Source organism: Trematomus bernacchii, unplaced genomic scaffold (genome assembly GCF_902827165.1).
Source record: "Trematomus bernacchii unplaced genomic scaffold, fTreBer1.1, whole genome shotgun sequence".
Taxonomy (NCBI): domain Eukaryota; kingdom Metazoa; phylum Chordata; class Actinopteri; order Perciformes; family Nototheniidae; genus Trematomus; species Trematomus bernacchii.
Window position 1 is genome coordinate 966666 of NW_022987723.1, and position 13375 is coordinate 980040.

Here is a 13375-nt window from a genome sequence, read left to right on the forward strand (position 1 = left end):
CCTGGAAAAGTTATGGAAAACAATATTTTTCCCAAAGTTTTGGAAAAGTCATGGAAATGTAACTAAAGTTGCATCAAATATAATTTATATTTTATCTAATTGTCAAAATAGTAATACTATAATGATAATAAATACTGTATCGCATAGTAATGAAACGTAAAATGGCATTTAACTGACGAGGTATTTTGCTGGTGAGAGATTTGAGTTGCTTTAGCGTGTAGAAGCTAGTAAGCCAACTATTTGATTTGTTTTAGATAGGCACAACATGTTTCATATGCAGACCTTATTTTCCTGTTCCATGTTAAAATAAACCATTTTCAGTGGTACCGCTGAGAGTAATTTCTTTGGTCATGGAAAATTAGGTAAAGGTCATGGAGAAGTCATTGATAATCATTGGGGAAAAAGTGTATGAACCCTTTATTATACTGACAGGTATCAGATCTTGCTGTGTAAAATAATCTTCCTGAGAGGTGTCACTTGTGATGTAGTCTGTGTGGTCTACAGTGAATGTATTCCTGACAGCAACAGGTGATAAGAATCAAAGGTTCCCATAGGATCCCATAGAAAATGCATGCAGGTCATTTTTGACCCACTTATGGAAGCTTGGGGTAGTAACACAAAAACTACAATTTCTTAAAATGTAAATTTTAAAATGTGAATGGCATGATATCCAAAACATATTTTTTGAGGAATAGCTGGAATATGAAATGATACAAAAAATGTAATTGCAAAGATACTTCAAAAAGACCCACTTGTGCATCTAAGGGTTAAGTAACCAAACAAGCGATATAAAGATAGCATATAAAGAAGAACAAATCTTGGAACGTGCTGCAGCCCATTTTTTGTGAGCCAACTCCAGCTCTCTCGACAAAAAAATCAAGATATCGAATAGATTGTGGATAATTGCATGGAATAACTCTGTGGCAAAAAGACGTTCATAATACTTACACGTTTATTCCAGCAAGAGAATATTCCCAAATTCATATTTATGATTGTTAGCATGAGTGAAATTGGCAGAGGTAAAAAGCAAAATTAGGCTTATGAAATGACACCACAGTTTTTGACAGTTTTTGGATTTTCCCACACTATGAAATCTCATTAAACACCTCGTTCCCAACGTATTTTATGTCTGAAAATGTAAATATCGCTTAAGCTTGTGTTAGCCATTGACCATAACTTTATGTATCAAACAAAAAATCCACTGACTTCGAGATGAAGGAACCTAAAGGGCAGCAATCCTTATTCATTTGTGGTTTCAGTCATTCCTGCAGTTCTCTAAATGTATTCAATATTCTATAGATCATGAAAAAAAGACACTTGTGACAGGGGTTATGGACAAAATGTGATTCTCCATCAGTTCTTTATTAGCGCTTTAACAGGGATGTACAGTTCCTGGATGGGGAACAGGACAGATCTGCTTTTACTGAAGTCACTACGATTTGTTCCGTGTCCACACTCATGCATATTGGGGATTTACCAGGTGGACAAGCTTGGAAAAAAATCACATTTTGATTTTTATCTCAACCATGCCAGCTTCCTGTAGGAGTTTAATGGAGTGAGGAGAGTCATGTGAGGAGCTTCTGGGATTGGTTTCTTCGAGGGCACACAGCTGGAGTGAAGTAAGGAGGTTTCAGTAACAGGAAATGAGGGACTCTGCACATGTGTTGTGCTACTAGCAGCAGTTACAGTAAATTAGGTTTTGTAAACAGTGGCAATAAGGCAGCTGGCAACACTACAGACAGGAAGTGATTACAATGGGGGCCATGATATACCGATGAGGGGTCTGCCGAGGACATAACACGGATGACAGATGTCTGGGGAGCGCACTATTGTTAAATCCCACACAAATAAATACGAAACTATCCCTGAAGGATGTGTGTGGAAGTACTTCATTACTGACCTATGCTGCCATGCAACACATTTTAAATACACAACCAGACAATACAAAGCTGAAGACACAGGGAGCTGGTGAGTGTCAGAGGCTCAGAATAAGAGGTACTCTGGTGAGGTGAACTCTGTCGGATTGAAGCGAGATTGACATGATTTGGGGGAAAAGGGGGGGGGAGCCAGTTGCTGCATATCTGCTATCTAAGTGGGTTAGATAAAGAGACTTATTGCAAGAAAGGAGTTCAAAATCATCCACATTCCCTTCAACAGTAGGCTCTGTCTGCACATTTTTTTTTCCTTCTTTGTTTCTGCTGTGGCTTAACGTTCCCACAGGTTAGGAAGACTCCAGACTGTTTCACAAGAACACTTTAGAGGACAAGAGCGACATTTTGGTGAGTACGCTTATTCGCTTTGCTTAAGTTGGATGAGAAGAATATACCACGATGGGAACACGGATGTTTTCTGCTTTGATTTCGGCCAATAAATAGTCTGATAAACCGAATAATAACGGATCAATCCAACATAATGCAACGTGGTAGTGATTGATAACGTTTTTTTATAGCTATGCCGAATCAGAATCATCCGAATTAGATTCATTTATTCATCCCAGGGAGACATTTTGTTTTGCGACAGTTGTGCAATTTTAGAATAAAAGACATTTACACACATTTAGAGAAACACAAGAAGTTGAAGCCACAAGAACACTGTGTCTTGTGAGCGTTTCTTGTTGCCGTGTAGACAGCATATATCTGTGGGATTCTTAAACAATTCAGTTTCTTTCTCCGTTAAGGTTTGAATACAGAGTGATATAGTTAATGAAGTCACTCACACAGTGCTGAGCCCACAGATGGGAGAGGCTCCTAGCATTAGCTTAAAGGTCCCCTATAATACTGTTTTTCATCAATATATTACAGGTCTCAGATATACACACAGCCTGTCTCTGATTGGCTGAAACACCAAACAGATCATTGCAGCATCCCATAATCCTCTCTGTTTCAGCCCTGTTTCAAAAGTGCTGATTCTCTGTCTGTTACTTCAGATGAAAATAAGGAGCCCCTCCCCACGCCCCTCTGAGAGATATTTGGATAAAAAGAACACAATGGTGCTCTAGGAGGAGATTCAGGTGATAAGGTGGGGGGGGGTTACCTTGGTTGCTGATTGGCTAATGGTTACACAAGCCAAAAAATCGTTATGACATCATAAAGTGGCCAAAATCTGATCAGCTCATTTTCAGACAGGTTTTTATATAAATGGATCAGGACAAAAAGAGAGAGAATCTTTTTTCCTGAAACTTTCAGAATCTCTTTACACAGAGGGGACACATGTTGATGTAGAAAAGACATGAAAAAGTGGATTTTGCATATCGGTGACCTTTAATAATTAGCACATGTGAGTGGTATCAATCTTCTCATCTAGCTCTCTGCGAGAAAGCGACTGAGCATGTTTCCCTGAAATATCAGACTTATTTTTGAGGGAAGAATGAATGGTGGAAGTGCATGGGAATCTTCAAATTTCAGCTCTCTCTCACACACACACACACACACACACACACACAGACAGGATGCAGAGAGTGAGGCTGGATGTTGCACACAGGCATTCATCCAGTCACCTGCCCTTCGAGCCCCTGTGATTGGCCGAGCAGTGCTTACATCTTCACCCACACACACTCTCTGTCCGTCGTGCTCCATCCCCGGTCTCCTACTTCAGGAAGGAGTCAAGCTTTCGTTCGATGTTGGCGAAGGAGTCGTCACCCATGTAGTCGATCTGGCCCGCTTCCCAACGCTGCTTCCTCTCATCTGATGAAAGCTTTTGGGGGGGTGGAGGTGCCGGGTGCTCTCTCACATCCTGGTGAAGCTCTCCCTGCGTGACGGACAGAGAATGAATGATTGAATTAAACAGGACTGCAGCAATACTCTATAAGGACAGGTTTCCCCACACTCAGCCATGCTCAACTGACCGCTGTTTTCTAACCACAATCAGTTCATGGAGGCGTTTCGTCAGGGCGGTCGAAGTACAAACAAGACCTTTGACAACACTCTTAAGATAAGAGTGGAATTTCTCAGATGATAAAAGCGGTTTATCCTTACATAACATCTGGATTTCTATAGTAGATCAATAGGTGAATACCAATCCCAACATAATGGACATTACATAGGGAGAAAAGAGTCCACAACAAAGTTCAAATATGTAAACAAATCCTGGATATTGCTGACTTACTACCTACTGACTTACTCCTCCACCTAGAAAATCCAGAATCTATAAATACCCTAATCATGTTAGTTTCAAAAGTGTATGTGCACTGGAGACACCTTAACTCCTGCAAGTAACATATTGGTAAACAGTACACTTCCTCAACTCTGAACACAAAGAAACTTTTGCCACCTTAGCAGATAAATGCGTACTCTCTAAAACCCATTTTTAAATAGAGGTGGACTTAAAATCTTGACTATGTGTACATGTTGAAAGAAACAACAAAACCTCCCTTATACACTCAGGGGATTTGCTGCTACAGCCCAAACTGGTCTAATATGACCGGTAACATGGTAGCAAACTTTACAATGATATGAATTTGTAATATGAGTAATGACACAGATTGTCACTCAGCTTCAGTCAGGTTGATTAATATTGATGCCTTTTTTTGGTAAACTGACTGACTTATTGCGCCGTTATTCCGCATTTACCACTCTTGGCCCCACTTAAATCAAGTGTAAACACCTTTATTTAAACACTAAAACACACAGCCAAAGCCACTGATAGACTCAAGGACTTTCCCATGATGGGCCGGTATAAACTTGTCGGTGTGACACAAGATTCAAACAGTCAGTTTCAGGAAACTTCTGCAGGTTCTGACAAATCATTTCACTGCCGCCCTTGTTACGACAGACCGCCTGGTAACTTCCTGGTCCTCTGTGAAGTTGTGAATATTTGCTAGAGACCGAGCATCCTGCATGTTTCATCGACAACAGTGAGCTATTCATTCATTCACTTTTGGCAACGGATCGGTGCTGAGGAATGTGGAACAAATCGACTTTTTCTTGCTTTTGTCGCAACCTCAAGTAGCCAGTGTTTTCATTTTAAGCCCCAGTGAAAGAGGCGTCATCATGTGGCCCTTGGTGATTGGAACATTGAATGATAGATTTGCACATTTTGAAGATGTGTCAGAGAAAGCAGACTTCACTTCGTAATAACAGGTTTCACCACAGTCATAATTATGCAACAGGCGAAACACGCAATCACAGCCAGAATGCTCCTCTAGGTTTGGAAACATTCATCCCCCACAGCCTACGACCGATCGCTCTCTCTGGAGTACAAATACTTCGTTACTTTACTTAAGTACATTTTTCTGGTATCAGTACTTTACTCCACTACTTATTTTTCTAACGACTTTTTACTTTGACTTCTTACATTTTGAACACAAATTCCTGTACTTTCTACTTCTTACATTTTCCAAACAGGCTGGTTCCTTTAGTTTGAATGTGTGTCTGGTGGCGTGATCATTATTATTTAGAGTCATTGCGTGCCTATTGATTTGAACACGATCCGTGTATCCATCATTTCCTGGTCTTCTCTAAAGAAGAGGGACCAATGAAAACGTTGTCATGTTGCCGTTGTTCAGCATGGAAACATTCATTAGCTAACAATGACATTATTGTTCTATTAATATAAAGGGAGGTCAGGTACTCTTTAAAACAGCTGGTAGTTATGGGTACTTTTTACTGAAGTACATTTCAAAGCCCTCTTTACTTTTACTTGAGTAAAGGAAATGTGTCATTACTTCTACCAGAGTATTTTTAAACACGAGTGTCTGTACTTCTACTTGAGTAAAGGATGTGTGTACTTTTGCCATCTCTGGCTCTCTCACACACTCAAACATCACGTACCTCCTCGCTGCCCTCCACGAAGCCACTCGTGAACAGAGAGTCTCCGTAGGCATGCTGCAGTAACGGCTGCACTGATTTTGCGTACAGCTGCCACCACAGGAGCAGGTAGTCTGGGTGCATTTGGCACTGGTCAGGGGGCAGGGAGTGACCTCTGACCTCGCCCCTCTGGTTGTCATAGGAGTAGCTCCAGGGCTTCACTTTTCCCAGAAAGTGTACCACCTTGGCGTCATGGCCGTACCTGTGAAAACATAACAGGCATTGTTTATTTTAGGCGGCAGGGACGAAAGAGTCTTAGTTTTGTGAAACTTAATTTTGTGAGTGCAAACCTATTTAAACTTTGTCGAAGAGAAAGACACATGCAGTACAGATTTTAACAGAAAGGAAACAAGTGTACAGTCGTCCCACTTTTTTAATTAGTTTGTGGCAAAATGGGATTTGACCTTCCTAAGTTAAAGCAACTCTTGTAATTCAAGACCCACCCACACACACACCCCCACACACACAACCTTTGACCTGACAACTCTTGTAACACACACACCTTCCTAAGTTAAAGCAACTCTTGTAATTCAAGACCCACCCCCACACAACCTTTGACCTGACAACTCTTGTCTGACACACACACACACACACACACACACACACACACACACACACACACACACACACACACACACACACACACACACACACACACACACACACACACACACACACACACACACACACACACACACACACACACACACACACACACACACACACACACACACACACACACACACACACACACACACACACACACACACACACACACACACACACACACACACACACACACACACACACACACACACACACACACACACACACACACACACACACACACACACACACACACACACACACACACACACACACACACACACACACACACACACACACACACACACACACACACACACACACACCCTTGGATAAGCGTTATGCCTCATAACACAAGAAGCACCCTGAAGTTACTCAAGGCTACACATGAACGTATGAAAATGTTCAACGTGTTGTGTGTGTGTGTACTGACTGTTTGAAAGCTGGCAGGTAGGAGTAGATGGAGATACTGCTGAGGTTGTAGATGAAGGGAAGGTGTTTGGAAATATCTTTCGTCGCCCAGGTGTTAAAGTAACTGTTGAGGACCCCCTGATCTCCCCCTGCAGACATGAAGACACACACAAATGCATTTAAAATGTTTCTGCTTGAGTTCAAAGACAGCTTGTTTGATCAGATTTGTCTTCTGTGGTTGCAGAAACACATTCAAACTATAGTGAATTCCTGAATGGTCAACCTGCCACACTCATTCCCAAACAATGTGTCTTTTCCAACTCGTATAACTAGAAAAAGAATGCTGACAAAGCCTTGAGAGGAATGCAGATCTATGTTACAGATGGCTGATCTATGTAAACGAGTTGAATGCAGACAAACAGAGGGGAGGAGGCAATGTGAGGACAAGGTCACACCAGGTCAGATTGAAATGAGGACATACTATACTATACGTTTGTGTGGGAAGAGAAAGAGAGGTTGCAGGACATTTGTATGCATTATTTATTAACAAATATATGCTTTTCTCATTACAAATGGTTGAGGACACACCTGCAGTTAACTGGTTCATGTTTACACTGCCGAAATAAAACCACGGCTTATAAAAACTGTGGAATATATCAGAGTTTGGTTTGTTTCAAGTCTTTGCACTCACGGCCCAAATCAAGGCTGACAAGTCCTAAACTGTGAGTTTTCTGTCCTATGCAAGTTTAGGTTATTCACCCAATCTAGTGCAATTTTTCATTACTACAATTTGTTGTTCACCATGTAGATCTTGTATGCTTCAAACTCAGTAACGTAACTCGTTGGGCTTTAAGGTTCTCTCCTGCAACTCGATTGAAAGAATCGAAATGACAGAGATTTAAAGTACTTGTTAAACCTCGGGCTCCAAACAAACTATCAAATATGTATAAGTCAGAAGGCCAAGGGAAGCCACGAGTTATTCATGTCAAATAGACTCAGGTCTCAGGTCCTCACCAATGGAATAAAGTAATATACTCTTGTTTATTCAAATAAGCTCTGTCCAGCCTGTCACCCCTGCTCAGAGATACTGTACGTTGCAGTCCAAGAGTATTTCACTAGTGAGTTATCCTTCATATTGCTTACACTTGAATGCATTCCTCTACTCTCTTCAGATTATGTTCTCGTGTGCAACAGAACAGAAACACTCACCGTCGAAGCTGCCGTTTTCACTGCAGAACGTGATCAGCTTCTCGTGCGTCTCATTGGACGGTGTGAAGACAAACACCCCGGAGTTGAAACAATCTGGCCAACCGGGATCCGGCGCTGCTGATAACTCCTCTCTCTCGAAGAGTTCATCTATATTTGACAGCACCTGCAAATATAAGGAGCTTCATTCAAGTCTGAGACAGGTGTTTAAACTTGAAGCCAGTTGTCATGCAGCTGAACGATTATATCACTGCAAGGATATCAGATATATATCAATGTGCCATGAATTGGATATGAAATGGTCCCTTGATTTAAAAAAGACTGAAGCACTCTTGTGCACTAGTCAATATTCAAATTAAATGCAAAGTTAATTCTAGGTCAAATCTATCTTAAAGAGTCTTGAAAACATTGTCCTTAGTGATTGTAATTTATGTCCAAAGTCTGTTAACTTAATTCTTGTCTTGTTGCAAATGGAGATGTTGTGACGCAAAATTAGGATCTGAAAAAAAGTCCGAATTCCATTCTGTTGAATCTTGTGATCAAAGGACAATGAAGACTATTTAATTTGTTGTCGCTTCTTCTGTACGCTCTCTGCTATTGTCAGCTTTGTTTTCTCACCATTGTGTCTGCGTCCATGAACACACACTTGCTGTAGTGTGTGAGGGTCCAGCAGTGCAGTTTTGTGAACGTGACTCCCAGGTCCGGACGTTTCATCAGGGACAGATGAGCCACATCGCCCGAGTCCAAGACGTCCACCACACGCACCTCATCAAAAATGGTTCCTAGTACATCTCTACAACACAGAAGGTGAGATTTGTGTTAGTCGGATATTGCCATTTGACAATTTTTCACCAACCTTCAGCCATGTGTGTGTGTGTGTGTTACCTGCAAGGTTCTGCAACATGCGGCCCTATGAGAGCGACCAGCTTCTTGGTTGTGTTGTGGTTTCGTAACGACTGACCGAGAACCATCGCTCCTTTGGCGTAGTTATCTGTTGTGGCCAGCGTCACAAAAGCTTGGTCTGCTTGGAGAAACACACACACACACACACAAATGCAGTTTATTCGGATTATCAAGGTGTCAAATGTGATCATATATTGCAGAACAGCAACCTCAGTAATCAGTCAAATGTTGTTTGGCATTTTTGGTGAAAATATGGGTTTACAACAGCCAACAACTCATGAATTTCATAAGGGAAAACATTTCTGGATGGTTTGCAAAAGCATTAAAACCACTAAATTCCACAGCAGACTATTTATAACATCTTCTCCCATAAGAGAGGTCAAGGGGAATACAGCCGAACTTTAATGTTCACATAAACCCCAGTTAAGTTAGAAATGTTTTTATAACCTCAAAAGATAATGTCTGTGTTGTTCACACAGGACTGTTGCAGCGAGCTTTGAGCATTTCAACTTGGTATTAAAGTAGGTCAACTTCCCCCAGACAGGAATAGTAGAAAGCTAAATGTTGTGTACTTTCCACCACAGACTTTCCGCTCAAACCATCAGTGCCTCTGTCTCCTAATTTGACAGTAAACTGCATGAAATCAGCGCTCTTTTTTCCGCTTTTTCGTCCAGAACAAACATGAACCGTGACACTCACGGTCTCATTCTGTCCTAATGAATTCCTCGTCAGGCCTATTGTATGAAGTTCAGTGTCTGATGTGCCCCCCATGCATAAATTAAGGACAGCAGGGGGCACTCTGTGTTTCTGCTCCACGGAGAGTTGGTCCAGAGCCAGCAAATAGTGTAGTATTCATCAAGCTGAATGTGTTTGCGGTCGGGGGCTTCTGGGAAACCTAATCTGAGACGCACGGTTGCTAGGGTCTGTTTCGAGGAACTATAAACTATCAAAAGAGTATACCAGGCCAAACAGGAAACATGTCGAGTTCCCACAGAGTCGTCTGAGGCTACGTACAGGAAAGCCATATGACCTACTACTGGGTCTGATGCCTTTTAAAATCACAAGGACAGATATTTTTAAGTATAGTTTGTTTAAATTGTTAGCAATATTGTTATCTAGCATGAGTGCACCAATATAAAATACAATGGAGTATTTAACGAACAATATGGGACATTTATATCCAGTATATTCTATGTTATGTGTCAAATGTATTACTGTGTGCAAATCAATGCTTAGAGATTGAATGGTAAGTTTTATTTAAAGACATTCACATTGTTTCCTGTATGTAACTTAATCTTAATATGATGCTAATGTAGTACTCTCTTTCTGGCTGTATAGTTACTGTTATACATCCTTTAGTAGAGCAAACCGTTTATTTTCCTAATTATACTTTTTTAGGGATGTCTAATAGTAATACAGTAAGAGGTGTTACACCAGAGCCTTTTATTCGTAATGTAAAAAAAACAAAAACCTCAAGGCCACGCACTGTGGCGCACGTCCGCACTGAGAAACAACATGTCAAGTTACTTTAAGGACCTCACATTAACCCAGGAAGTTAGAGGGTCTACTTTACAAAATAAAACAAAAGTGAGATATGGGTTTAATTGTTAAAAGTAGTTTATATTATCAAGCTGTCAATTTGAAAAAAGTGAATAATAGCATTTTCCCAAAGCTAAATCATTCTTCCTTAAATTGCTTGTTTGGGTTGGACCAACTACTCAAAATATATAATACACATTTCATTTACTACCATAAGCTTCAGTAACAGCAATACATGTTCTTTAAATGAAATCATGTTGAATGTAAATTCAAAATGTTGTGTTTATACTACAACCAGTTTGACTTACTGATCATAAATGACAGTAAAATGATTGCAGATGACTTTCTTGATGGTAGACTATTCAATGAATAAGCTAATCCTTTAAACACACAGTTTTTGATTCAATGTATTTATTCCTCAAGATTGTGTAACAATGCAGGAGTCACTTTAAAGGAATAGTGCAACATTTAGGGAGATTAGATTATCTGCTTTCTTGTGAGTGAGTCGATCAGTTAAAATCTATTTCACTCATAGCACTGTGCTGAAGATAATGAAGCTGCATACTGCTGCTGTTCTGTCTTGATTAGCTAACCGGATAAAATTTCAATGGAGAAATCATCAATGTTGGTGATGCAATGCGGGCCTACATCATTTCCACTTTCCCACAACCTGACAGGCAGTTTCACAATCTGCACTTCCACTCTGACTTCGTTTAACTCAACATCAGATCTAGTTCAACACCCGCCAGTGTGATCATATTAGTTATAATAAATGTTGGTGATGTTAAAGAAATTAAAGATATGATTGAGATACTTTAAGTGACAGTACTGTGCACGTGTATACTCCTGCTTTTACATCTGCAAGTATCCAGTGGTGTAAAGTAACAAAGTACATTTACTCAAGTACTGTACTTAAGTACAAATGTGAGGTACTTCTACTTTACTTGAGTATTTCCATGTTATGCTACTTTGTACTTCTACTTCACTACAATTCAGAGGTAAATGGTGTACTTTTACTCCACTACATGTATTTAATACCTTTAGTTACTTTACAGATTTGGATGAATGATGTGAAATATAATCAAGTGTTAAATCAGACTTTAGTTCCACCTGGAGTAAATTCACAAGCTACCCTGCAGTATACAAAGTCATTCAAACTAGCTGCACCTTTACCAGCTTTGAGAACACTTTAATGATCAATCATTATAAAACATATCATATTATTCTGAAATGGACCAATCTGCACAATGACTACTTTCACTGTCACTACTTTAACTATATTTTGGTGATAATACTTTTCTACTTTCACTTGAGGAACATTTTGAATGCAGGACTTTTACTGTAACAGAGTATTCCTACACTCTGGTACTTCTACTTTCACTCAAGTACAAGATCCGAGTACTTATACAACCTCTGAGGTATCTTTTATAACCAAAGTTTAAGGATTGCTATATGAAATATGGCTATGTGTTAAATAAAAAATCTATCTGATTATTTAAACCCTCAAATATTGATTTCAGTAGTGGTTAGGCAATATTCAAAATTATAGAGCAAAGATGAAAAACAATAAAAAATATATAATTTAGAAAATGATTGTATTTTCTTTCTCTAGTCTTTACTATTACATTTCAGCTTTAGGTTACTCAACATTAGTTGTATTTTCACTAGTAAACTGTAACCGGAAGTGTCGTTTTTATTGTCGACAGCTTTACTTAGGTCCAATCCGCAGCAGCAATTCATCATATCAAAAAAATAACATAAATACCTTTTCAATGTCCGCAAGATATAACATTACAGCTCTAATAATAAAACTCATCGCCTCGTTTATGTCCGCGTGCCAGCAGCAGTGCATGCGCGTGGCAGCAGGTGTTTACTGCAGCGTTTGATCTAAAATTCGCGATATTTCGGGAGAACCGGGCAGGATGCGCATCCCCGGTCCAGTCGCGGAAAACGGGCCTGGTTCCGGTATCAGTTAGCGGCTGTGAGTGTCGCGGAGCCCCGGAGAATCTTACCCGACATGGTGTGAGGAGGAGAGTCCGCCTTGGGGGTCGCGATGGAGGGTTTGTACTGCGAAGGGCAGAGGCTTAGCAGCTGGGAGCAGTCCAACACAGGAATTAAACCCCACATTTTCCGGGTCATGTGACCAGTGACAGTCTACACGCCCCCCTGTGCGTAGAAATAAAACTGTTGTAGTGTTGATGATGATGAGACTGAAGTCATACAGCAGCAAAAATATAGAAATGCTCTTCAAAATAAAAGCAATGCATAGCAATAAAGGAACATACCATATTATTACATGCGATGGATGCATTAGTGTGTACATTAATGTTGCAGCTAGTGGGGATCATTTCTAATTTTCAAGAAAACAAGCATCATTTAATTTGTTAAATACTATGTTTTGATAATCTAAATCTGCAATGAGAAGGCCCTAGCTGTCAGATAAATCTTGTGAAATATAAAAGAAACAACCAATTCCTCTAAAATGTGGTGAAGTAGAAAGTAGTTTCAGTTTCAGAAGTACTCAAAGTTTTAGTGTAGTAAAGTACAGTGATTGAATACATGTATATTATGTTGGAGTAACAGTCCTGAATGTTTCCACTTTAGTTTCAGATTATATGTAAACCAGTTTAAGTTATATATTTCCTAAAACTAGGAACCAAGCTCAGAAACTGTAATCGTTATAGTGAAAAGTCATTGTTGTTTTTATTACAAATTCAGAGAGACATAGTTTCCCCAGAGGAAGTCATACAGATGAGACAATGATACAAAAAGTGCATTTAGGCGGCGGCCTACTTATTGACTGAATTCAACTACTTTAAGAAGTTTATTGCAACATGCAGCAGCAACAGAGCGCCAGGATTACCTTTACTGCACTCCTCTACCTCCCTAAACAGGAAGATTATTTG

The 13375-nt window shown here is 40.0% G+C and overlaps 1 protein-coding gene across 2 annotated transcripts; it reads right to left on the bottom strand.

Annotated features, from left to right (window-relative positions):
- Positions 1–3239: 3239 nt before the first annotated feature.
- gyg1a (glycogenin 1a) lies at positions 3240–12622 on the bottom strand. 2 transcript variants are annotated; one of them, XM_034144388.1, is made up of 7 exons: positions 12482–12622; positions 8913–9048; positions 8646–8820; positions 8031–8193; positions 6844–6970; positions 5769–6006; positions 3240–3747 (listed from the first exon to the last, which is right to left on the bottom strand). In XM_034144388.1, exons 1-7 carry the CDS (start codon positions 12606–12608, stop codon positions 3586–3588), a joined length of 1128 nt encoding a protein of 375 aa, XP_034000279.1. In that variant the 5' UTR covers positions 12609–12622; the 3' UTR covers positions 3240–3585. The 2 variants fall into 2 exon arrangements, with proteins under 2 accessions (XP_034000279.1, XP_034000278.1); XM_034144387.1 differs by having other exon boundaries at positions 8913–9051.
- Between the last annotated feature and the right edge of the window lie 753 nt (positions 12623–13375).

What these genes read in the sequence shown, in the direction of transcription:
- gyg1a (XM_034144387.1), bottom strand. Translation starts at nt 12,608, where the DNA reads ATGACCCGGAAAATGTGGGGTTTAATTCCTGTGTTGGACTGCTCCCAG. An exon ending in TCATGGACGCAGACACAATG is followed by an intron (nt 8,194 to 8,645) that starts GTGAGAAAACAA and finishes TTATATTTGCAG; the next exon opens with GTGCTGTCAAATATAGATGA. An exon ending in TACCTGCCAGCTTTCAAACA is followed by an intron (nt 6,007 to 6,843) that starts GTCAGTACACAC and finishes ATGTTTTCACAG; the next exon opens with GTACGGCCATGACGCCAAGG.